This window comes from Dendrobium catenatum, unplaced genomic scaffold (assembly GCF_001605985.2).
Source record: "Dendrobium catenatum unplaced genomic scaffold, ASM160598v2 fragScaff_scaffold_1297, whole genome shotgun sequence".
NCBI lineage: Eukaryota > Viridiplantae > Streptophyta > Magnoliopsida > Asparagales > Orchidaceae > Dendrobium > Dendrobium catenatum.
Genome location: NW_021319759.1, coordinates 777,881 through 803,296, shown reverse-complemented (window position 1 = coordinate 803,296; position 25,416 = coordinate 777,881). Strand labels below are relative to the sequence as shown.

Here is a 25,416-nt window from a genome sequence, read left to right as displayed (position 1 = left end):
TTCAAGAGTTTGGCTGTGGGTGATTTACTACGGTAATTTCTTCTCCATCCTCTTCTCTGGATAATCTTCTTCACTTTCTTCTTTTGAAAGAAAGTTGTTGTGTAGTGAGATTTGTTTCCTTAAGTCTTCTTCTCTGTATATGAATGAGTTGAAATTCCTGTTTAGTATTAAACATGTAATGGATTCTTGTGTGGTTCCATCCTATTATCCTTGTGTCGTGCGAACTGTGTTTCTCTATTTGAAAATTTGGAGAAAATATTTCTAGAGGGAGTGATTGATTTTTTTTAGTTAGCTTGGTTGTATGAGTTTTTGGCTTTCATGACCGATCTCCTGATTATAAATTAGTCTTGTGTTTGGCTTTTTCATGTTCTGATGAAACAAAAAAAGATTAATTATTTTTTTGAAAAAAGCCAAGCAAGAGCATGATTTTTTTAACATGTTTTAGGAAGATCAGGACATTATCTCATTAATATTTCTCATGTTTTTATGATGATTCGATACACACTCACATCATGTAAACGCATCGGGATTAAGTGAGATTTCTTACCGTTTTCGATGGAGACTAATGTAGAGATTTTCTTTTAAACTCTTCTCACTATTTTGTAATAAAATGGTACATAAGTTTTAACAATTATATAGATAGCTTCTAGCTTACATTGACATCTATATACCTTATATATTTCACTACTCTAGAATCAAATGCTCTAGAGAATACGTGTTGGTTTTCTTCATCACTTGATGAATTCTGTTAAAAAAGCACATTTAGTCATGATTAATAAAGACATTGATGCATGAACAAATATATGTATGAATGTAAAAATGGAGTAATCATGGTAGTCTTTGATAATAAATTGGTTTATGTTATGTTTTTGATGTGATATTTTGTCAATGATTACTGTTTATTGATGATGATCATGAATTCAAGCTTAAGCAATTTGTGATCATGTTTGGGTCAATTCATTTTCTATCAAACTTGCAACATGTCATTTTTTATTTAAATGTATGTAGTTTGCCATCCCACTTTTACACAATATAAGCGGTTGCTGTGACTATACAAAAAATAAGCTTCTTAATGGGGCATTCAAAAGCCATATTTTGGAAAAATCTTATTCAATAGAGAAATGAGTCTCTTCCGGTTTCCAAGTGTATATATATATATATATAGTGATACCATCTCAGTGATTGTTATGCATTTATATATTCATATATACATAGACATGGTTTACCCTTGTGGAGAATCATTCTAAGGCCACTGGTTTGTCTTTTAGATGATAGAAATGAGGCAGCCATGTGATTTTGTTTGTACAATGACTTTTATATTCTTAATAATTTTACAATTGGTGATGTAAAAAATATTGATATCATATTGTTAATTGCATAATTATAGCAATATCTAAGACAATTATGATTGTAAGCCTGCTTGATGATGGATGATGTTGTATACATTGAATAAACTATTTGTCACGAAGGATATCCGTGGAGATTTATATTTTTGTCTTCCAATAAATTTTGTATATATATTTTCAAGGGTATTTGACAAGAGTTAATGTTTTGATTAATAACTTCTCGTGATAGCTATGATGTTGAAACATGCTTGGGGTGACTTTGTTGGTAGATTTGAGGAAAGTAAAATGATGTTTCTTCTTTTTTGTTTCAATTTTGATACATAAACATTGTCCTTTAGTGGATAAGATGGTGGTCTCTCTTGTGTTTTAACAAATCATGTGTTAAATATATATATATATATTATCAATATGCAAAAAGATCAAGTGGCTACTTTGGTGGGATTTGAGTTCTTGAATTATGTTAAAGTTACATTCGTTTTTTTTTTCTTAATTTGTGATTGACCTATGCATTCAGTTGAAACTATGTGTGAGTGAGAGTTTAGCTTTTACGTGTAAGATGAAAATGTTCCTGAGATATGTATATGACATGCTTGAAAAAAGAAATAAATTTGTTATGTTTCCTTTTTGACAATTTGTTGAATTCATACTTGATCTCCATGAATCATGATTAGTTGGGAGAATTCTATATGCAATTTCATGGTCAAATTGCTTTATTGATAGAATTCAGGTAAGGTGTCTTGATGACAAGCTAAAAAAGCATTTTTCTGTCTTCCTCACTTTTTTGAGAAATATGATAAAAAGGAATGAATATCTATGGTGATGATAGATGATGTTTGCTCTTTTATTACTGTTTGTGACAAAATATATACGATTAACACATTTTTCAATATTTTGTTTTTGGTTAAATCCTTATGGATAGTGTTATAGTTTATCATTGAGAAGAAATGTTACAGCTCATGTATGACACATTGATTGAATGTTTTGGTAAGGCAAATAAAGTTGAGATGACTTTTAGGTGGTTTAATGAATTGCTAGCTAGGGGTGCTTCCCAAACGTTGTGACACACAATGTATTGCTTGGTCTTTTGCAGAAAATCTGGGAAGTTTTTCTTGATGCTTAAAGCAAAGTTTTTGTTTCTTGATATTTAAAACAAAAATTTTGTAAATTTATACTTATATAAATTGATGTTCATTTACACGTAGCCTTTCTTCTTTCATAATTTCAAATTTTTTTTTTATTTAGTTGATAGATTCATTCGTTCTAATTGATAAGAAACCCTTTAAGACTCAATTGATATATGATGTGATTTTCTCTCTAAATCCATGCACTTTGTGTGGTAACAAAGGAGAAACTGTGATAATCTTCTATCAATGTTGATGCGAGTGATGAAAAATAGATGTAGTGTGAAATACATATACAAACTATTATTCTCATTTAAATTTTGATATCTTTGATGTTTGAATTGTTGTTGTTTTCTTATGTTTTGTAACTATTGCATTGAGCGTGTAAATCAGATAGTAAAACAAAGCGACACTTATCAGATTTTGTTGACATATTCATACTTGCTCGTTTACTGTTACCTATAAAAAAAAGAGAAGCAGAACAAAGAAAGAAAAAATCGAACCGAAGCTTCTCTTCGTTGCCTCCGTCGGCCCCACCTCTTTAAATGACGTTACTCTTCATGCTAATAACCGCCACTCAACGACTTAATCTTTAAAAAGGAGAAGAAACAGAGAGGAAAAAAAAAAAACTTACACTCGCTCATTTGCTCTGACTCCGACTCCGACTCTATCGTTGCTGTTCAACTTCGTTTCTTCACAGAGGCGTCTAGGGTTCTCCCTTCATCTTCTCTCTTCGTCGTTGCCGTTCGGTCTCCTTGTTTCGCAAGAGGCGAAGAGATTGCACGCACTGTCCCTTCCGTTCCATCCTTGTTGTTCGACTTTGCTTCTCCGACCCCGACGTCTGACTCCCACGCCCAACCCGCACCCGACACCGCCGATCCCGTCTTCTCCCGGCTCCCCGTTGCTGTTCGACGTTGCTTCTTTGACTCCCTATCGTTATTCGACTCTGTTGCTTCGCAGAGGGCAGAGATTTCATGCGTTGCTTCCTTGGCTACTTGCCGCTGTCTGACTTCTTCTTTGCGGGAGGAGTAGAGACTGCACGGGCCGCTACTTTTGTTACTTAGTGGCTGTCCAACTTTGCTCTTTCAATTCCCCTCCCTTTTGTTATTCGGCTACCTTGCTTAACATAAGGTATAGAGACTAGAGTCGCTTCGTCGACTCCTTTGTTGAACTTCAACTTTGATCCTTCTCCGACTGAAGCCAAAAGTCAGAACAGATCTAACCTAAATGTTCTATCCCTTTCTCTTAATTATATATAATATATAATATTTTAATGATTATATATTATATGTAAAACAAATAACAAATAATAATAAAAAAAGAAAAGATTTCCAAATAAGTGTCGAAGACCTCGTGCCGTTATTAAAAGAGAAACATGATATTAAGTGTTGCAAAAATGAGGATTCATAGGTGGATGAGTGGCTTTATGATAGGAAACACTTGTAGAACACTGATGTTTCTTACCTATATTGAGATTTTAGTGATTTTTCACCGAGATACTCCAAACAAATCTAGCAAAACAACGAGTAAACTCGTAATTATGGATGAAATGGAAGGAAAATACCAAGATACAATTGATCCTCAATTCCAGAGGAGGATTGATCTCTCCCAAATCTATAGACGCCGCTAGAGCCAAGATGCTAAAGCCTCCAACATAAAATTTAACAAACATAGATGATAATCCTAACCCTAATGCAAAACTTCTTCTTAAAGCCAACACAAAAATTACTCCAAAGGACTTATTATCCCTCCCTAATTCAAAATTCTCCCTAGCCGCCCCCTCTCCCTCTTCATTAGGCAATGAAACCCATCCCTAGGGGGGTGGGATTTGGACCAGGAGGAACAACAGGCTTCCGCCTGCTGTAGTACAAGGGGCGACCCAAGTGTTGGTCCAGCTGGACCGGTCTGTGCTGGATCGGTCTATCACTTTACTCTTAGAGATAGGATACAAAACGAGCATATATGTTAAAAGGTTGGAGTAGCTTTAGTGGCAGATAAGATTACAGAGAGTCACCTTAGATGATTTGGTCACATAAAATGGTGGCCTTTTGATGAACTTGTTAAGAGAGTAGATGTATTAGATTTGGCTTATGTTAAGAAAGGTAGAGGTTGACCTAAAAAGACTTCGTTAGAAAATTTTAGAAATAATCTTTCTTTATTAAATTTAAATGAAAATTGACTCTTAACATGACACAATTGAGAAAAATGATTCATATTACCGACCCCACAGTGGGATAAAGGTTTAATGTTGTTGTTGCTCTAGTGATCATAATTATTTGAGCAAATTTTATAAGGTATCTATTTTTTATTCATGTCATCCCATTTTGTTGAATATGAATATAAGAACTATGGTGAACTCTTCCTTGTTAAAACAGATACTGTCCAAAAAATTGCACTAAAATATTGTTTCCCATAATCATAATGACTCTAATTTGAGTTTGTATAAAAGAATGGAATTTTTGATAAATTGGACTAGGTTTTTTATTAGTTTTTATGAGGATATAAATCGATAAAGTTGTTCTAATATGGTTTTTAGAAAAGGGTATAAATCTCTTAGCATTTTAGATGATCTCCAAATATCACCATGGATATTAGTGAAAAGTTGTGAGGCTTTATTCAAATGATTGATACGTATTTCGAGTATGTTTAGATAATTTCGATTTTTATTGATGAATAGGGAGGGAAAATTTTTCTTAAGTTAACGTGAAGCTCGGACGACCAAGGCTTGACCACAACATTATTATACTTTCATTAGAAGAAGATCATGCTTCACTTATCTTTCAAAATTTTCTTCAACATTCAAGTGGTAGAGGAAAACATTTTTCTTGGCATTGTCAATTATCCTCCATGGTATCATATCTTAGAATTCATAATGAATATTAAGAAATTTAGTATAACAGTTCTTATCTTTGATAAGTCTATTGATTGATAATAACTTGTGGGTACGTTTAAGAGCCAAGAGAAATGAGTTAGAATTGAGGTAGTGGTGTCGATAGACACAATGCTAGTTACTTGAGATAGTGACCGATCGTTAATTTTGATTGTATAATTTTGTTAGAGGTGAAGGGTTGGAAATATAGATGAATATCTTGTTAAATGATTAGAGGCTCTAAAGTCCACAATCTAAGACACTAGCAGCATTCAAAATCATTCTTTTTTGGAAAAACAAACCAATGTTTAAGTATTTAATTTGAGCTGGTTGAACTTCCTATTTGATTGGGTCCATTGGAGGTAAGTTTGTTTGTTAAGCTTGTGTCCAATTACCGAAGAGTTGGAGAAGATCTTTTTTGGATACCATTGTTGTCTTGAGACGTTGATTCATGACTAAAGGTGGTGTCTGAGGAGTAGCTCCTTTTCAATGCCATTTTACTTTTAACCATCATCATGATTAAACTGGGTGAAGAAAAAGAAAAAAATCTGAGAGGAATTAGAACTATAAGAGGAAGAGTTAGAAGTCTGAGAGGAATCGTAAACTAGAGTCTGATATCTCTAAAATCTTTTTGAAAGAAATATTGGAGAAGATTACTATTTTTTTTTTCTTATTCCATCAAGTAGAAGGGCTATATATTATCTAGGAGATACAAAGCCTGATCAGCGGGCCTAGAATAAAAGTACGATAAGGAATGAATGAAGTCACAATTGATACACTCAAGGAGAAAAACGTGAAAGATTTTAAATATGATCAAGTACAACAATCATAGATTGTATGCATGATATTATTCCATTGCAAAATATGGAATTGAGTAGCTGGTAGCCTACAACAGCTTTTAAGACTCCCAAATATGATTCTAAGATTTCAATAATCCTAAAGTCGAGGATATGTCAATTGATTGAAAAATTTATATCAGTCTTAGAGAATAAGATGGCAAGAATTGCAGTTGCTATAGTAGAATCAATTTTTGAAGCCGAACAATGAGGTTGTGTGAGAAAATAATGAAGCATGGTGATGTGAAACGTAAATGCCATTTACTTGCCTAGGTGGCAAGATTAATTAAAGCCCAAATCAATTTGGGGAGAGAGAATGGAAATTTGAAATTAAGAAGTAATTAAAGATAATTCAAATTCAAATTTTGAATTTGAATTGTCATTAATTGGGAGGATTAATTGATTTAAATCTTAATTTAAATTTTAGATTTAAATTAATGGTTATTGGCTTAATTGAAGGGACGAATTTAAGGAGTAATTAATGCTAATTCAAATTCAAATTTGAATTTGAATTAATTTGAATTTGAATTGTCATTAATTGTGAGGATTAAATGATTAATTGATTTAAATCTGAAATTAAATTTCATATTTAAATTAATGGTTATTGGCTTAATCGGAGGGACGAATTTAAGGAGTAATTAATGCTAATTCAAATTCAAAATTTGAATTTGAATTGTCATTAATTACTCCTTAAATTCGTCCCTCCAATTAAGCCACGAAACTCTCCTCAAGAACTCACAAAGAGATCTTGAGAATATCGGAACTCACAAAGAGATCCGCGAAACTCTCCTCAAGAACTCACAAAGAGATCTTGAGAATCTCGGAACTCACAAAGAGATCCGCGAAACTCTCCTCAAGAACTCACAAAGAGATCTTGAGAATCTCGGAACTCACAAAGAGATCCGCGAAACTCTCCTCAAGAACTCACAAAGAGATCTTGAGAATCTCGGAACTCACAAAGAGATCCACGAAACTCTCCTCAAGAACTTACAAAGAGATCTTGAGAATCTCGGAACTCACAAAGAGATCCGCGAAACTCTCCTCAAGAACTCACAAAGAGATCTTGAGAAAGTCGGAACTCACAAAGAGATCCTTCTGAACTCACTAAGAGATCAACATGAAAATAAAATTTTCCATTATCAATAATCCATCCTCCAAATACAAGAGAATGGGCCTCTATATATAGGCCTCAAGAGAAATTAAAAGACACATTCGCCCCTTGGGCTTACATAAAACAAGAGGGTAAAATGGGAAATTGCAAAACTAAATTAAAATACACTTAATAACGAAAATAAAGCAAAGTGATCTCGGTCGTCAATCTTCAGCTCCTCCTCGGATTGGTATGGACGGTTGGATGTCCGCATCAATAGGCTTAGTAATGTCATACAAGTATTAATGAATAAAGTTGATTTATACTTGAAGGATTTTTTATTATGAAGTTAATTTGTGTTAAGTCAATAAATGAAAAAAATGTAGCCAGTAATAAAAGTGTTCATGCTCTTTTGTTGGTATTGAAGATGCATATGCTCGAGTATCACAATATTTGTTTGGCAGGCAGTGATAAGTAAATTTGTAATTTAAATTTGCATTAAAGGTTTGTTGAAATTGTTAATTTAGCGACTAGCATTAGAAATATTAATGAGAAAAGTTCAAAATGGTTCATTGATTATTTATTTGTGATCTATTTTAATCTCAAACTATTGTCTGTCTTCAATTTAATCCATTTACTCTATCAAATTCATCCCAAATGGTTCCTCAGTTAAAAAGTAACGAGAAATATGGTAGAAGTTAATGCTTGAAATTAATTGTAAGGGTTTTGTTTAGATATTTCAAATATTTGTGTATTTTTCTTTACTATATTGCTTTATTTCTCACCTAATTGTGCTACAAATGAGAAGCAGTCAGAATGGGAAAAAGGGCTCTGGTTTGAGGTTAAGTTTGTGAATTTATTTGTTTATGTAGCATTTAAGCCTAATTTGCTTCATTTGGATTCATTTTTTTGTCTCAAACTATTGAGAAGTTTTTCATAAGATGAAATAGATTGACTTAAATTTTTGTTTTTTTGTTTGGCAAAACATTCTTTTTTTTTTGTTGATATCATTGAAAATTTTTCCAGGTAGACCAATTATTTTTCAATTACATCAATAGAAACATCATTATTTTCCAACAAAACTTTTAACTCAATGTATTGCATGTGTGCAAAATGAGCTTGATGCAACCAAAAGCAGATCACTTTTCCAAGCTTGTATCTTACAAAAGTTTTATCTTTAATCTCTAGCAACATAATTCAATCAAATCTTACATATAACTTCAAGTTAGTGCCTAATCTAAGGTCTTACTCTCAGCAACGAATATACATTACTATGATGCACTGATATTTCTTTTCAAAGCGGCATGCAGTGTCTGACACGTATCTGACATGATACGTATCTGACACTCCTCCGACATGCGTCGAACACGCCGAAAACGTGTCCGATTAAAAAAATATTAAATACAAATTGGACACGTGTGTTCGACACGCGTCTTAAATATTTTATGAATTTTTTAAATATTATTTCTTGTATTTAAAATATTTACTTATTTAAAATATAAAATTAAATTTCTTATTTCCTATTCACAACACCAAATCAATTGTCCACACTTAATTCATCAAATATTCTCATTTTTATTTCTCTTTGACAAGTTTCGAATTTGATTTCACAACAATGTCTGATGTCATTTCAACATCAACATTTCAAAATGATCTCCATATCAAAGTTTGACATTTTTTTGACATTGATGCTTGACGCTATTAATTTCTACACCCGCAACTTGACATCTCATCTTTGTCCGACGCATTCTCAACATCGGCAATCGACGCTCTCTCAACAATAATGATAAACGCCCACTTAACATCTAACATCGATGTCTGACTCTCGACAACATTGTCGTCTCCTCTTCGATGACTGATAAACGACATCGATATCTGACTCTTGACATTCTAATATTAATTTTCTTAAGCACAAATTCTAGTTTAATAATTTATTATTTTTAATATTATACTTATTCAATTTTTATATACTATTTTTAAATTATAAAAACTATCATATTGTGTCCAACCCAGTCCTTGTTCTATATTTTCAATTATTGAAGTGTCTTGCGTCCGTGTTCGTGTCGTGTGATCTTGTCGTATCCGTGTTGTCGTGTCCGTGTTTGTGCATCATAGATGCATTATAAAAATTAAATGATAAATGCTCATTTAATTTCTTTGCAAAACATCTCAATGTAACTATTTTGTTGAGTCATATTTTGTTGAAAATAATGGCAATATTGAAACGTCTTTTAAGATAATTCTGGTGACTTGACATTGTCTATCAATCATAGCAATCTTTAGTGTTCTTGGCAATATTATTGATGATCTTATATTTGTGTTAATTTTTACACAATTCTCAATTTTTTTTTTTTTTTTTTTGTTATCTGATTACCATATAGATTTGAAGGAAATGCTGCATCATGCTCACAACCATTCAGTGAACGTCATCAAAGAGAACGAGAAGTTAAGAGAAAAGCTTGCCTCAAAGAGAGAAGAGCTCAACTTCAGATTTGAAGAACTGAATAATTTGGTTGCTCTGACTGATACAGAGAGAAAGAAATTAGATGATGAGAAAAAAAAGGTCTTAATTCCATTTTTTTGCATTTGTTGACATATCTTTCATTAATTTGAACCCTTTGTTCTGATTGATTGGTGAACTCATCTTGTTGGAATTGTTTTGAGTTCGTGGAAGTAGTTTATGACTCAATTATTTTACTTGTGACCATTGAATGCTTATTTAATTCAACCAAATCTTGCCATGTCTACTCAAGTGTCAACATATTTTGAAGGAATGAATAAATTTGAGTCCACATCATCATCATCATCATCATCATCCTTAGCCTAACTATCTGGGGTTGGTTTTGTGTTTCTTTTTGCTTCATTCTTTATTTTGAGTTTTGTATGACTTCTCAATTCAAATTTATCCAAGTCTTTTTTGACAGTGGAAGTTATATTGTTTGTGTTCTACCTTTTTTCTATTTGGATGTCTAAATCACTAAAGTCTAGTTTGCATTATTAGCGTCAATAGGTGTTACTCCATCCCTCTATATAATGTAATAATTTCTCTCTATCCTTGTTTAACCTCTACCACACAAGAATTCAAAGCCACATATCATATACGATCCATTTCCCAAGTACATAAGATGACCTGTCGCTCTTACAAACAAGAAACTACAACATACTTTCGAGAGCTAGTAAACTTGGTAGCAGCTTTAACACCCTCAGACATCAGATGCTTGGCCAGCTCGCCAAGAATCAGGCAGTCTTGAATATCGTGAGAAGTAATGGTGGACTTCTTTTAGTGGCCAAGGTGAGAACTCTGCTGAGAAAGCTTCTAAAAATTGTGATCAATGAAGGAATTCATGATACTAATTACCTTTCTAGAAATTTGAATGCCAGGGTGCGCTTGCTCAGGATTTCGCCTTATTTTTCTTGTTCTTGTCACCAACTTACTTGGTGTGAGGTCGTTTCTCCGCCTTCAGCTTCTTGGTTGGCTTTTATTCCCCGGCATTTTATCCTCTGTATCGGTCTTCTTCTCTGCTGCTTTCTTTTCTGTCGGGAGCGTCTTTGGATTAGTGATCGAGTAAAGAGTTAATTGAGATAGCCAGGAGAAATATTTGTTGGATATCACATATCTATCTTAACATTGTCCTGTTTATGAAGCTCAACTTGATTGTCAGTGATTTATTTACTAAATACTCCTTGGATTCTTTTTTCGTAGATAGTCAAATTATAGCATTATAATATTTATCTTGAAGTCTTTAAGATGTCTTTTATTATATAGAATTTTGGAGATATTTATCCTTTTTAATCAACTTTAACTTTAGAATATGCACTTAGACCTATCAACCCTTTATATCATTTCATGTTTCATGTATACTATAAATTGTATGTGTACTCAATCTTTGATCTAGTAATCCTTAGTTTTTTATCTTCAAAAAATTTTCTCAATTTTTTTTACATGATGTCCAGTGAACTCACCTATTAACTAGATTATCTATAAATAGCATACTCTTAATACTTCATCTGGAATATCTTATATAAATATCTCCTTAAATCAATACAAATTATGCAAATTTAATGTAATACTTTTGTGTAGTTCCATTGCAATTGGAAAACTGATGAGGACATCGTCAGCATTTTTTTGACACGTGTACCATCAGGAGACGCCGGAGATTGACGGCTACGATCATGAGTTTTATTTTGAGTCATTTCATATAGTAGTTTATGTTATTTTTAGTTTTTTCCGCTTTTGCCCTTATGTGTTGTCTCCTAGTGGCATCGCTCGGTTGCTCTCAATATTCCTCCAATTAAAAGTGCCACCAACAAGAGAGTAAGTGAGAGACCCAAGGTGAAAAGTTCTATTTGTTAATTGTGGATTATTGTTTCTCTCCATAACATTACTATCTAATTCTATGTTGTCAATTTGATATTGTCCCATTAATCTAGTTATAACCACTTGCCTTACTTAATTTCGACTTGATAATTCCGAGAACTTAATTTGGTGAGCATTAATTCTATAACTAGCAAAGCTTTAACAATCTTATATTGAAATCCCCAAGCAGTTCTTGTTTACATGCATTACGTTTCACATCAAAAACCTTTGGATTTTAGGCTAAACCTTCCAATTCCCTTTCTGTGTTTTGCCATACATCTTTGAGTATAAAGAATGCTACTTGGAGTCTTGTGCTCCTCTTCCAATTGATCATAACTTCGGACAGTTTTCACCACCATATTAAAATTGCTTAATAGTTCTTGATCTTTTGCATTGATTTTGCCTGATGTAATTGCAGAATGCTATGATAAGCAGCTCACTTGAATTAGCAACCATGAAGCAGAAAGAAGCTGATGAGAGAGTCTCGAAACTTATTGAAGAACATAAGGTTTGCATAAATTCAATGTTTGGAATCGCACATTCTTTTGTTATTTTAGTGACTGAAAATAAAATGAACAGAGAGAGAAAGATGATTCCATGAAAAGGGTAGTAGAACTGGAAAGGGAACTGGCTGCAAAACAAAAACTTGAGCTGGAAATTGAACAGCTAAGTGGTGAAATTGAAGTCATGAAGCATATGGAAAGTGAAGAAGACTCGATTAAGAAAAGGATGGAAGAGATGCAAGCTGAACTAAATGAAAAAATTGAAGAACAGCAATATCTGGAGTGTCTTAATTCGAGTCTTACATCCAAGCATTTTGAGAGCAACACTGAATTGCAGCATGCTCGGAAGCAATTGATTAAGGTAGGACTTCTGTTTTATTTTTAAATTTTGGTACCACCTAAATGCATGAGCTCATCCATCATTATCTTAGATTCTTGGTGGATAAAGCTGTATGCTGTACTTCTTTTTATGATAGTTCGTGCACAAGTATGTATATCTTTTGCCTACTGAAGTTATTTTTGCTATCCTGTTTCAATTAAACAGGGATTGAGAGATATATTAACCGACCGTACTAAAATTGTGATAAGGAGGATGGGTGCTCTCGATGCAAAGGCTTTTAAAGATATATGTAAGAAAAAGTTTCCGAAGGAAGAGGCAGATGTTAAAGCTACACTGCTTTGTTCTGAGTGGGAAGAACATCTGAAGAACCCAGATTGGCATCCGTTTAAAGTAATTACGATCAATGATAAAGAGCAGGTTGGTCTGTTTACTATTTAGAACTTTTGATGCTTACGGTCGATGTCTTTATGTTGAGTCACCATGTGCAGGAATATCAATCTTGTTTGGTTGATATAGTTTGGTTAGTATAAATGTTACCTTTTACATTTACTGCCTTAGGTTTAGGGTTGTAAATAAGCCAAATATGAACATGTTGGGGCTTAACATTGGCCTAATATAAAAGTCTTGTTTATTTTCAATTCATTTATTGTATCGTTGAAAAGAACTAATTTTTGAATCAATTAAACAATAGTTATAATAAAATTGAAGAGAAGTCCCATTTCAGGAACGAACACAACCTTTTGGCATTGCTAACAAAACAGATAAAACTCGGGCCATTAATTCAACTCTTACGTACTCCCTCTCATCTCCATCAGTCGCACGAGACCCCGCTGACCCCGCTCGTCCTCTCGCTCGATCTCTCCCCCTCATCTCTATGTGTCGCACATAGATACAGGAAGCCTCACATGATTCACGTCCTTGGTCCGACCCGCCTGTCTACCGCCTCCATGCACGACACCAGTCACGATTGGGTTGCCCGATCCTGCCCGTTCGTGACACTTACACGCGACGGACCACACCAGCGCGTAAGTCCTAGTAGACAGACGCGATGGGCCCCCTGCTAAGCGTGCGACAGCTGTTATCGTCCCAGCTCGTCTGCTCCAGTTCACGACGGCAACCCGAGCCAACTCGCCTATGGCCCATTTGCGCACTACCGACTCAAATATGTCTCGTTTAAGTAATTAACGATTCTTTTTGTCGTATTTTTAATCCGATCGGGGTGAACAACAGCAAGGGCCATCTAAACCTCCACTTGTGAGAGAAGACATCGGGTGGCTGCCAAATTTTTTGAGGAAAAAGTTTTAAATAAAAAAATAGTATTTTTGGAGGGCTTTGGCAAACAATTTGAAAGCAGACTAAAAATAATATTAATAATAATTTTTGTTAAATGCAAGTTAATGATTTCATTTAGTTTTTACAATAATGAATTAATTATATTAAATAATAATGAAATTTCCTTAATTTTAATTTTCAAAATTGTCCTTTAATTAAATAATTAAGTAAAATGAAATAAAACATACAACAATAACAACAACAACAACAACATCAAGCCTTTATCCCACTACGTGGGGTCGGCTACATTAATCCTTTTTCTCCATTGTGTCCTATTAAAAGTCAAATTCTCGTTTAAACCTAATAAAGAAAGGTCATTCCTAATATTTTCTAACCAAGTCTTTTTAGGTCTACCCCTACCTTTCTTAACATAAGTCAAATCTAATACCTCTACTCTCCTAACTGGGTCATCAAAAGACCGCCGTTTTATGTGACCAAACCATCTAAGGCGACTCTCTCTAATCTTATCTTCTACTGGAGCTACTCCAACCTTTTCACGTATATGCTCATTTCGTATCCTATCTCTAAGGGTAAAGTCACTCATCCACCTGAGCATTCTCATCTTTGCCACACTTAACTTAGTATTATGCTTCTCTTTTAATGGCCAACATTCGGCACCATAAAGCATTGCAAGCCTCACTACCATCTTATAGAATTTTCCCTTAAGTTTGAGGGGTACATTTCTATCACATAACAAGCCCGATGCATTCCTCCACTTCAACCATCCAACTTGAATTCTGCTAATAATATCCCCATCTATTTCACCATCACTCTGAACAATTGATCCAAGATATCTAAAACGTGTACTCTTATTAATGACTTGATCGCCCAAAGTCACAATCCCCTCACTAGGACTATTACTGCTAAAATTACACTCCATACAATCGCCCATCTATTTCACCAATTTGAATTCAAATACAAGAGGGTATTATTTAAGGAAAGATAGTTGATTTGGGAGGGAGAGAATTTGGGGAGCCTATTTAAGGCTAACAATATGGTGATTTCAGTATTATGTTTTGAATTTGCTGAAATTATATTTTCTCAGGTTGTGAGGCTCTAGCCGTTGGCTAGGGATTCAGGAGAGTCGGATCTTCCTCTTCAATTGAAGATTCAACTGTATCTCAATATTTTCTTTCATATATCTTGCAGTAAAATGATTTTGGTGTGTTCTTCTTCCTAATTTCTTATTGTTGTTCGCTAATTTCAAGGACATTGTATCCACTTCCTATCAGAATATTTGGTCTTTACCAAGCTAAAATGCTATTGTGATCTTCTTAAACTTTATCATTATGATTGGCAACTAACTAAGAGAGGTATGCTAGGTGATGCATTGTTTTTATTTTTAGAACATAAAAGATACTATCAGCAACAAGTGATTGAAGAGTACAAAACTTGAAATAGCAAAATAGAGATTTAAATAGGGGATTAATAGAGAAAAAGTAGAAATGATAGCTTCATGAATGATTATATGACAGGAAAGTTGGAGTTATCTATATTGGAGATAAGATAACTGAAATTAGACTTGGATAGTTTGGACCATGTACAATGAAGGGAGGAAAATACCCTCCTTAGAAAAGTTAATAAAATTAGCATTAGAAAATTAAGAAGGAAAAAGGAGGACCTACGGTAACATGCGCAGAAGTTATTCAAAAAGATTCTTGAATAATTGGTTCAACACCCCAAGCGGCACTTAACAAGTACAAATAAAAATGAGGATGTATAAACAAATTTCATCTTGTTTGGTTTATGAGAAATTGGGATTTCGCTTCTTGTAAGCAGCAGGAATCCAAGCCATACAGATGACCCAATAAAGTTTTCTTCGCAATTTTTGCTGGTGTTGAATAGAAAATTGTCAATGAAAAACTCCATTTGTTTGTAGATCTTAGACAATTATAATTTCTGCTATCTAAGCTGGAAAAAACACTAAATATGAAATAATTAATTTACATGCTTTTGCATTTCCCAATATTTCTTCAAGTTAAACAGACCCTTAAAGCATTTTCTAATTAAAATGAACAGCCCAACTACAAAAATTCAACATGTCATTGAATATCCAAATAGAAAATATGGCATAGATGCCACATACCTTCCAAGTGATTCTGTTTGTCAACCTTGGAAGCTTCCCAGTGATGCCTTGACCGAACAGAGACCCCCACTCATCTTCACCAAATTTATAACTCTTCACCGTCGCCTTCTTCTTTTGTTGTTTCCTGCCTCTGCTTGCCAGGCCTTGTTCCCTCTCAAATTCTTCCTCAGCTTCTGCACGAGCTTCTGCCACCTCTTCCCGGCTCAAAACTCTTCCCCCACCTGCACCCAAAATAGGAAACAACTAACAATATGAGATAATTGAAAATCGTCTTAAGAAAATTACTCCTATTTTTTTCACTTTAGAAAGATGAACAAGGGGAAGAGAAACCTCTCGGGAATTCTGGCTCATCGTCCTGGTCCTGAAAGAGAACGGAGGCGGGCTGCTCGTGCTTAGACCTTTTGAACTCTGATTTGGGTCTCTTCAAGGGATTCTGGAGTTTAGATTTGGCATGCGCTCTCTTGCTTTTCTGATGTCTCTTGTCGTCGCGTGGTGCCATGGATGAGGACCAGAGCTAGCAAGATGAAGGCAGAACAGCGTGCGAAGTCGCCAAAAGGGATGAAAAGGGCTGTTTGGCAGCAGGATTTAAGCAAGATTAAACTTAAATCTTGCCAAACGGTATAAAAAAAAAAAAACTAAAATTTAAGTTCATCCCGTTTCTCCCCAATTTTACTTTAAGGGGCTGTTTGGTATCGGATTTATCGTGGGATTTAAGTCGGACTTACGTCAAATCCAGCCAAACGGTTTTTGTGCGCGCGTCCTTGATGTGGGAACCCTTGCCTATTTAACACTGCACCCGGGCGCCGGTGCAGCGGCCCTTGCACACTTGTCACTGTATTCAGGCCATACAGCGCGTCGCTTCCAGGGGACGCCCTAGCATTAACACAATTTCTTAAAGGATTCATGTCATTATTGTTCGACAAGTTTTACGCTGGCTGTGGACTACCTAACGCAACCCTCCACTTTTCTCATCCAGGACTTGGGACCTGGCAACGGCAGTGTTAAAATGAAATTAAACATAATAAATTTAAAATTGTTAATTAATTACTTAAAACACAATTTGTTAAAGTTTCTCTCAATTAGTTAATTAATTAGTTAATAAAAAAATGTAATAAACTAAATAAAATAATTATAAAAAAAAAACAGGGATGATGTTTGCACTAAAATGTTCAATACAACAGTCCAAATACATTTTAATTGAACTAAAACTTCAAATTAAAACAGACTCAAACTCAACTTAAACTCCAATCAGTGTGGGCTCCAACACTTGCAAGCAAATAAATAATTTTAAATTAATACTGGAACTAAAACAATAATACTGAAACAAAAAAGAAAACTGCTAAAGTAAGAGGAAAATAAAACCAAAGTAACTATTCCTAAGTTCAACAAACCAAAACTAACATACAACTTATAATAGAAGCAGTAAGACCGACTTTAACCAATTTGGTAGAAAGCTTCTAAATGAAGTAACAAACCAGAAGGCTAACTTTTAAAAAAAGCAAGAAGACCTATTCTAAAAACAATTCATCAGGCAACTTCTAAGTGAAGTCATAAGTCCTATTCTATTTCAAATTACCGGCCAACTCCTAAGCAGTGTCGTAAGTCCCTTCCTAAATAAATCTAACAGGCAACTCCTAAGCAAATCCATAAGCCCCATCCTAAATTAATCTAATGGAAACTTCTAAGAGGAGCTGTAAGCCCCATCTTAAATAAATCCTATGGGTAACTCTTAAGCGGAGCCATAAGCCTCATCCTAAATAAATCTAACGGGCAATTCCTAAGCAGAGTCGTAAGCCCCATCCTTAATAAATCTAACAGGCAACTCCTAAACATACTGTAAGCCTCATCCTAAACAAAACTCATGGGCAACTCCTAAAAGGGAGCCCTAAGCCCCAAACTAAATAAACTAACGGGCATTCCAATAGATATATGCGAACATCACAACCATCTCAGACTACTCAGGATCCTTGAGAGGAGGGAACCCATGATTGCTAATCAGATCCTCTGGACGCTGCAAGCAATGATTTGTTAGTATTTGACTATTTGTAGACCGAAATCTATGATATGTCAGGGTTATAGAATCTTAAGATCTTGATCGGGTCTACCCCTATAAACTAGGTTAAAACTTAACATTTCGAAGCTATGCTGAAGTAACTCATCCTTAATCGAGAGTACTCTCCCATGAAGTGGAAGGGGTAATTAACTAGGAGGGCTTCCGCTCATAGGAAGTAAGGAGATTTAAATAAACCCCGGAAAAATCTGGTTAATTAAAAATCAATATGCCTTACGAGAAATTGAATCCTCAGCCTAGAAACCCCGGAAATAGTTGCTTCATTGTCTTCTTCATTGATATGAGTTTCTCCTTTTGCTTCAACTTCAAAAACATCAGCATTCTTAGGAGTAACCCATTCATCATCAGATTGTAACTCATCAACAAGCAAAGGGTCAATTTCATTCTCAATATTTTCTTGATTCTGCAATTTGGGATGTCTATCTTTCAGTTTTTTATTAAACATAACATAAACTAGTTTGTTCATTCGATCTGCCGCCAATCGATTTCTTCTCTTTGTATGAATTTGATTGAAGATGCTCCAATTACGCTCGCATGCAGAAGCCGAACACGTCAGGCAATGAATTTTAACTGCAAAAGCTTTCAATTCAGGAACAACCATCTGACATTATTGTCACTCCTGTCTCAATCCAAGTCTTCTTAACATCATCCACCATTTTTGAAGTTGTCTTAACCTCCTCATTCAGCATCCAAGTCCTCAGCTCATACATGCTTGGAGGTTGCAGTCCTCTTCCATAGCTTCCAACAGATCGTAACATATTGATCCATGACAGACTCCTAACAACATTAAATGGAATCCCATTTTCATAGATGAATCTAGCGATATCTAAACAAACTCTGTTCCTGAGTTCTTTTGTAGCTGTAGGAGGCTGAATATCCTGAGTATTTATGTTTTCCTCATTATCAATATTTAGCATGAATCTATCCATGGGCCCCCGACTTCCTCGGTCTGAAGAAACTAAATGGCTTTCAGTACTGGAACCTTCATGCTGCGATCCATAGTAAGAAGAGTTTCCTATCATCTCTTCCATATTTCTTTTTGTGACCTCCTTCGTGGTGGCATACTTCTTCAAGTAATCAATACATTCTTTTTTCACTTCATCAGGTACTTTTGCACATGGTCCCACATTGACATGAGTGCAAGCTAGGTGATCCTTCAGCCTCTTGACACCACCCGTAATGCGCTTCTCACAGAAATTACATTTCATGTAAACATATCCCTTCTTCGCACCTTTGTCTAGCACTTCAACTTGAGTGTCATATTTCCATGCGGGATCTTTTCTTCTCGCACCACTGGTCATACTAATAATAGATAGAAAGGAATAATTAACATCAAATACAAACTATAAACAATTACCATCATAAATGCCTCCTATAGAATAATTTATGAATCATCATAATTAAATGTCTCAACCATAAATAAGATATCTATAATCCATAATCAAATTATGTCACAAGCATTAGTTCTTATCAAAAGAGATGGAATTTTTATATCACAAGCATTAGTTCTTATGTGTTGCATAATTCCAAAAAAAGACTTATATGTCACAAAAAAAAATTTATATCACAAACATATCACAAAAAAAGACTTGCATAATTCCAATAAATGTCTAATAATTATTCTTGCATAATTCATACATCACAAGCATTATATCACAAGCATTACTTCTTGCATTCAATTTTTTAAATGTTCCTAATACAAAATTAGTAATAGATCCTAATACAAGTCATTCATATATTAGGTTATAAATGTGATTAAGGATTCAAATTAATGAGTTATTTTATATGGCTTACCAAGAATAATTATTAGACTAATACAACCATCACAAGCAACTTCTGAAAATTTCTTAGAAGAAAAAATGAAAGCACAATTTAATTTCACAACCTATCATTCACAAATTTAATAAATCTCAAGACAACAGATGAAAAAAAAAATACTTATTGTCTCTGAACGATAGAGGCATGAAGAAAAACAGGAACAAGAAGCTTACCTTCGTCTCCAGTAGCCTTCAGGTACGTGGAAGAACACAAAGTATGTTGAGCACGGTGCAGGAAGAAAACAGGGAACGAACGACTGAGAGCGAAGTCGTCGAACCTGAAGTCGTCGAAGACCTGGATGCCGTCGAAGTCGTGGATCTCGTCGAAGTTTGTTGCACACGACGCAGGAAGAAACACGATGCAAGAAAAATAAAACAGGGAATGAAAGTTGTCGAAGTCGTCGAACTCGTCGAAGTCGAAGTTTGTTGAACACGACGTAGGAAGAAGAAAACAGGAGACAAATGATGTCGAACTTGAAATCGTCGAAGTCGTCGATGTCGTCAAAGCCGAAGTTGAAGTCGTCGTTAGGGAAAGTCGGCGGGAGCAGGGATCACACGACCGAACGGGAGGAAGAGAACGAGCAGACGAACGAGAGAAAATAGGGAATGAAAAAGAGGAAGCGGCGGAAATGCTTACAAAAGAAGCCCTAATCTCTATTTACGCATGACTGGCGAACAAAAATATTCGAGGTAGCGCCTCAATCGCCTCGACGCCTCGTGCCCTGAGGCGTACGTCTCAAATGAAAAAGGCGTACGTTTGTCCGAACAACCGAGGCTTACGCCTTAGTTCGCCCACTTAACGCCTCGCCTCAAGGCTATCGCCTCAAACGCCTTTTAAATGGTTGCTATAATATAAGAGTTATTTTTGAATTAGTTACTAATCTAATTGGTAATAATCCCATAGTTGAATGCTTACAAGAGTAGACTTGTTAGCAGACAATGTTGATATTAACGAAATCATGTCTAGTAATTACTAGATGCTAACGGTAGTCTATAATTTGCATTTAGTGCATTTGATGAATTTCGAAATTTAATTGTAATTAATGCAATTTTTGTCTTTCCTTTATTGATTCTTATGCTTTTTATATAATATATTTGATATTATATGTGTAATGTTTTTTTTATAGAAAATATTGATATTAAGCATTTTGTTATACTTTTTATATTAGGGATTTTTACATACATAACACTTAAAACTATGTTATTTTCTCATTTAACACCTAAAGTTTTCTATTTACACACATACCACTTAAAACTATTTCTCATTTCTAAAAAACCACTCCGTAACCACTGCAAAGTTTCGACATTTCGGGTTGGCATTTACACGCTCGTATGTTTCCTCGGGAGGTTTTTGTTTTTTTTTACATTAGAAATTTGACGCAGGAAGTGTATCAGGATTACTGCGAGGCAATTAGCAAGCTTTCGCTGGAAATAATGGAGGTTCTCGGGATGAGCCTTTGGCGTCGGCAAAGCTCATTTTCGTGATTTTTTAATTACTACCCTCCATGTTAGAAACCAGAGCTCACGTTAGGAACAGGGCCTCACTCCGTAATTGCTTCGGACAGGCCGTCATCGGCGGAGGCCTGATCGCCGGAACTTCGGCGTGGAGGGTCTTGCGAAGTGAAGCCAGCGGGATTTCATGGACGGAGTGGTTACGGAGTGGTTTTTTAGAAATAAGAAATAGTTTTAAGTGGTATCTATGTAAATAGAAAACTTTAGGTGTTAAATGAGTAAATAACATAGTTTTAAGTGTTATGTATGTAAAAATCCCTTTATATTAATAATTTATAACATGAAATATCTTATTCATAATGTATCATTTCTTACTTTTTACTGCTATGTCATATCGCCTTATTGTGTCTTGTGTTAGTGTTTGTGCTTCATGAACATGAGTTGTTTGTAAACGTCGGGCTTTTTAGAAAATATCTATGTCTATTTATTTATGAAGTTCTTGAGACAAAGGGAAGATAAGATGTTCCTTCTGCCATATTTTACATAATTGATTCTTATGCTTTTTATGTGATATATTTGATATTATGTGTGTAATGTTTTTTTTATAGAAAATATTGATATTAAGCATTTTGTTATACTTATTATATTAATAATTTATAACAGGAAATATCTTATTCATAATGTATCATTTTTTACTTTTTACTGCTATGTCAGATCACCTTATTGTGTCTTGTGTTATTGTTTGTGCTTCATGAACATGAGTTGTTTGTAAACGTCGGGCTTTTTAGAAAATATCTCTGTTTATTTGTGAAGTTCTTGAGACAAAGGGAAGATAAGATGTTCCTTCTGCCATATTTTACATAGCGTTTGAATTTTTTTTTTTTTTTTTTTTGCAGGAAATAATAAGAGAAGATGATGAGAAGCTGACCTCATTGAAGGAGCAATGGGGTGATGTTGCTTACAATGCTGTGAAGGCAGCCTTGTTGGAACTAAACGAGTACAATCCCAGTGGAAGATACGTTATACCTGAGCTCTGGAATTTGAAAGAGGAAAGAAAAGCCTCAATAGGTGAAGTGATTGAATATGTACTTCAGCAGTGGAAACAAAACAAACGCAAACGACCTTAATTCCAACGGTAACTCTATTACACTGGACTGGTGCCTTATTTTTCTCTCCATATTTGTCTTCTGCGTTTTTGGACATCATATGCTGGAAGAAACAATTGATGTGGCTCTTATCCTCTCTGCTCACGGAGGTAAGGAGAAGAAAAAGTAGCTGGGCCGTATTGAACTCGGGCTAGAAGTTTTTTCTTTTCTGCTTAGGTTAACCAAAGGTTCTCTTCTTCTAGTCTGCATTGTGTTAGTCACTCACTATTTCTTTTTTTAATGACTACAATTCTAGTTCCTGCATTTTAAATTAAGATTGGGTAGACCTGTCTTTTATGAGCTTTTGCTTTGTTGCGTGTTGGAATATTTGCGGCGGTAGAGAGTGATGTAGTTTAACATCTTAGCTTTGGACGAAGATTTATCACACAATAGCAACAACAACATCAAGCCTTTATCCCACTACGTGGGGTTGGCTACATGAATCGTTTTTTTTTTTCATTGTCCTATTAAAAGTCAAATTCTTGTTTAAATCTAATAAAGAAAGGTCATTCCTAATATTTTCTAACCAACTCTTTTTAAGTCTGGCTCTACCTTTCTTAACATAAGTCAAATCTAATACCTCTAATTTCCTAACCGGGTCATCGGAAGGCTGTCGTTTTATGTGACCAAACCATCTAAGACGACTCTCTCTAATCTTATCTTCTACTGGAACTGCTCTAACCTTTTTAACACACAAATAGAGAAATAAGTTGCTCAGAATGCTCCAGGGTTTCCCAAGAAGATTCTAATGAATCACCTCCATCACAACTGCCTTCAGCAACCTTAAATAACCAGTCCTCAACCCAACCTAAAGCTGCTCTGAACACTCCAGATAAATGTGATCACGATGGACTTTAACAATGTTGCTGTGAGCCTGTGACCAATGAATGTAATCCCCAACTCAGTTTCTTTTTATTGGACATTCTCAGTAATCAACAAACTGATTGGTGTGTTGGGCAATGAATCTGTTTCTGCTGACCTCTACATTCTACCTGGGGATTTTTGTCTCTTGCTGATGAGGCTGCAATTAATGCTACTGGCATTGAGTTTGTTAAAGAAGTTGTACTCATTACCTGTTGTTAATTACAGCCTTTCTGATGTGGAATACCTTACTACCCTGAAGGCACAAGAAAGTCATGTGATCTCTCTTTGGATTCTGATGGTTTCCTGCTGGCTAAAACCAAAAGAAACCAGAGGTCTAGATTTTGTAGAAATTATTATGTGCGGTCATTGGATCGTTCGGAAGTGAATCAGGATGTACTATGTCAAGTCGACAACGGTAGAAGAATCGTTACATATCAGAATAGTGATGTGACACCTCTGGACGGCATCTGTCGACCGCGCGTAATAATGTCTCCTAATTTTGAGGTGGTGTCACGTCAAAATGAATAGATTATCTCGAAGAGGGAGATAAAACCCCTAGGCTCAAAATGAAAGACATTGTATTTTTTACTTCTGAACTCATGAAAATGCGCATCATAATATCTCAAGATATAGAAGACAAATCTATCTCAAGATATGGATCTGTGTTCAATGGCCATAATGAGAATAAATATGGGGCTTCCTTATTTATAAATAAAAGAATAATTACCATGAGGCCTGCCTAGCTAAAGTTCAAACATATAAAATGATTTTTAAAAATGACATCATGAAACATGTGATAATATTCCTTTTCGCTTTCAATGCCTTTGCCTTCACAAGCAAAAATATATACTTTTTATTTTTAGGGAAATTGTGGGCAAAGCCCTTTATTAATCACCAAAAAGAGGAAAAATTATTACGTCCTCCCATCACCAAAAAACTCGGTTTTTGCTTGGTATTGCTAAGTATTATTTGGTAATAACGAGGAATATCATCATGTGAAGACCAATACCGAATTATATCGAGTTATACCAAGCTATACCAAGCAATACCGAGCAAAAACCGAGTTTCTTCTAGGAAAAATTAGGTTTTTTTTTTTTTGTATTTCTCGGTATTGCTCGGTATAGCTCGGTATTGGTCTTCACATGATGATATTCCTCGTTATTGTTTGGTATTGCTCGGTATTTGCTTGGTATTTCTCATTTTTTAGCGCAATTTTAGCTCTGGGAGGACGCATCTCTACGTCAGGTGGGAGGACGCAATAATTATTCCAAAAAGAGACAACTATGATGTTATAAATGAGAACAACGCAGCTGAGGAACTAGCAGTAAAAAATAACAAAAAAGTTGGAGCTGAACTAGTTAGCATGAATGCCTTTAAAGCAGTCAAATAGCGTGAGGGAGCAGAAAATCCAAACCAAAATTTCAGAAAGAACCACCTCTGGAAAAAAAGCATGGCCAAAAAATCAAATACTGAATACGATGCTATACAAAATCCACCTAAAAACCTAACTAAAGGTGGCAAATAGCTCTTATATCATCCCCATGCTTTCAAATAGAAAGCTTACGGTCAACCGCTCTCGAAATAAGAGAGCATAGAATAGCAATGCTTCTAAAATTGGAATTATAACGTCTTTCATTTCATTCCCTCCATAAGAAATAAGTATAACAATTAATAAACAATCAAAATTTAAAAAGTTTTCTAATCCTTCACTGTATAAATCCTTCCCTCCACGAAGCTTAGAATCTGGGAAAGATTTGGTCTCATAAAAAGAATTGGCTAAATCAGGAATGAACTTTTCCAAGACAACAAATGAATAATTACACTCAAACAAAATATTGTATAGAGGGCACATCTTTGAAGTTTTAAAACGGATTGGAGTCCATGAGGAGCAATATTTAGTGTTCAATGAAGAGAAAACAAGGGGGTAGGAATTTTAAAACCTGATAATTAGAGAGCAAAATTGGGGATGTTGGATAATTTCAAATATACATTAATAAGCTCATTAGTGGTTTATAGAGCCATGAATTTTAGCTTGAGCGTATTCAAACTCGAGCTTAAGCTCATTCCGGCTCGTTGTAAGTGCATGAGCCACTATATTAATTTTAAATATATTTAAAATTAATTTTAAATTTGTAAGTGCATGAGCCTCTAGATTAATTTTAAATATATTTAAAATTTAATTTTAAA

The 25,416-nt window shown here is 34.8% G+C and overlaps 2 protein-coding genes across 6 annotated transcripts in view; one reads left to right on the top strand and one right to left on the bottom strand.

Moving 5' to 3' along the window:
* Positions 1–22,733, top strand: part of LOC110108892 (factor of DNA methylation 5) — a 55,719-nt gene extending 32,986 nt beyond the window's left edge. For all 5 annotated transcript variants that reach the window (XM_020839734.2, XM_020839733.2, XM_020839737.2 and 2 more), the window contains 5 exons: positions 9,644–9,825; positions 12,038–12,127; positions 12,199–12,483; positions 12,667–12,879; positions 22,117–22,733. In XM_020839734.2, coding sequence (XP_020695393.1) covers positions 9,644–9,825; positions 12,038–12,127; positions 12,199–12,483; positions 12,667–12,879; positions 22,117–22,347 — 1,001 coding nt within the window. In that variant the 3' untranslated portion in view covers positions 22,348–22,733. The remainder of the gene's footprint in view (positions 1–9,643; positions 9,826–12,037; positions 12,128–12,198; positions 12,484–12,666; positions 12,880–22,116) is intronic.
* LOC114580810 (rRNA biogenesis protein RRP5-like) lies at positions 15,782–16,486 on the bottom strand. Its single transcript, XM_028699474.1, has 2 exons — positions 16,211–16,486; positions 15,782–16,101 (listed from the first exon to the last, which is right to left on the bottom strand). The coding sequence occupies exons 1-2, from the start codon at positions 16,377–16,379 to the stop codon at positions 15,797–15,799; spliced, it is 474 nt and encodes a 157-aa protein (XP_028555307.1). The 5' UTR covers positions 16,380–16,486; the 3' UTR covers positions 15,782–15,796.
* Positions 22,734–25,416: the final 2,683 nt, after the last annotated feature.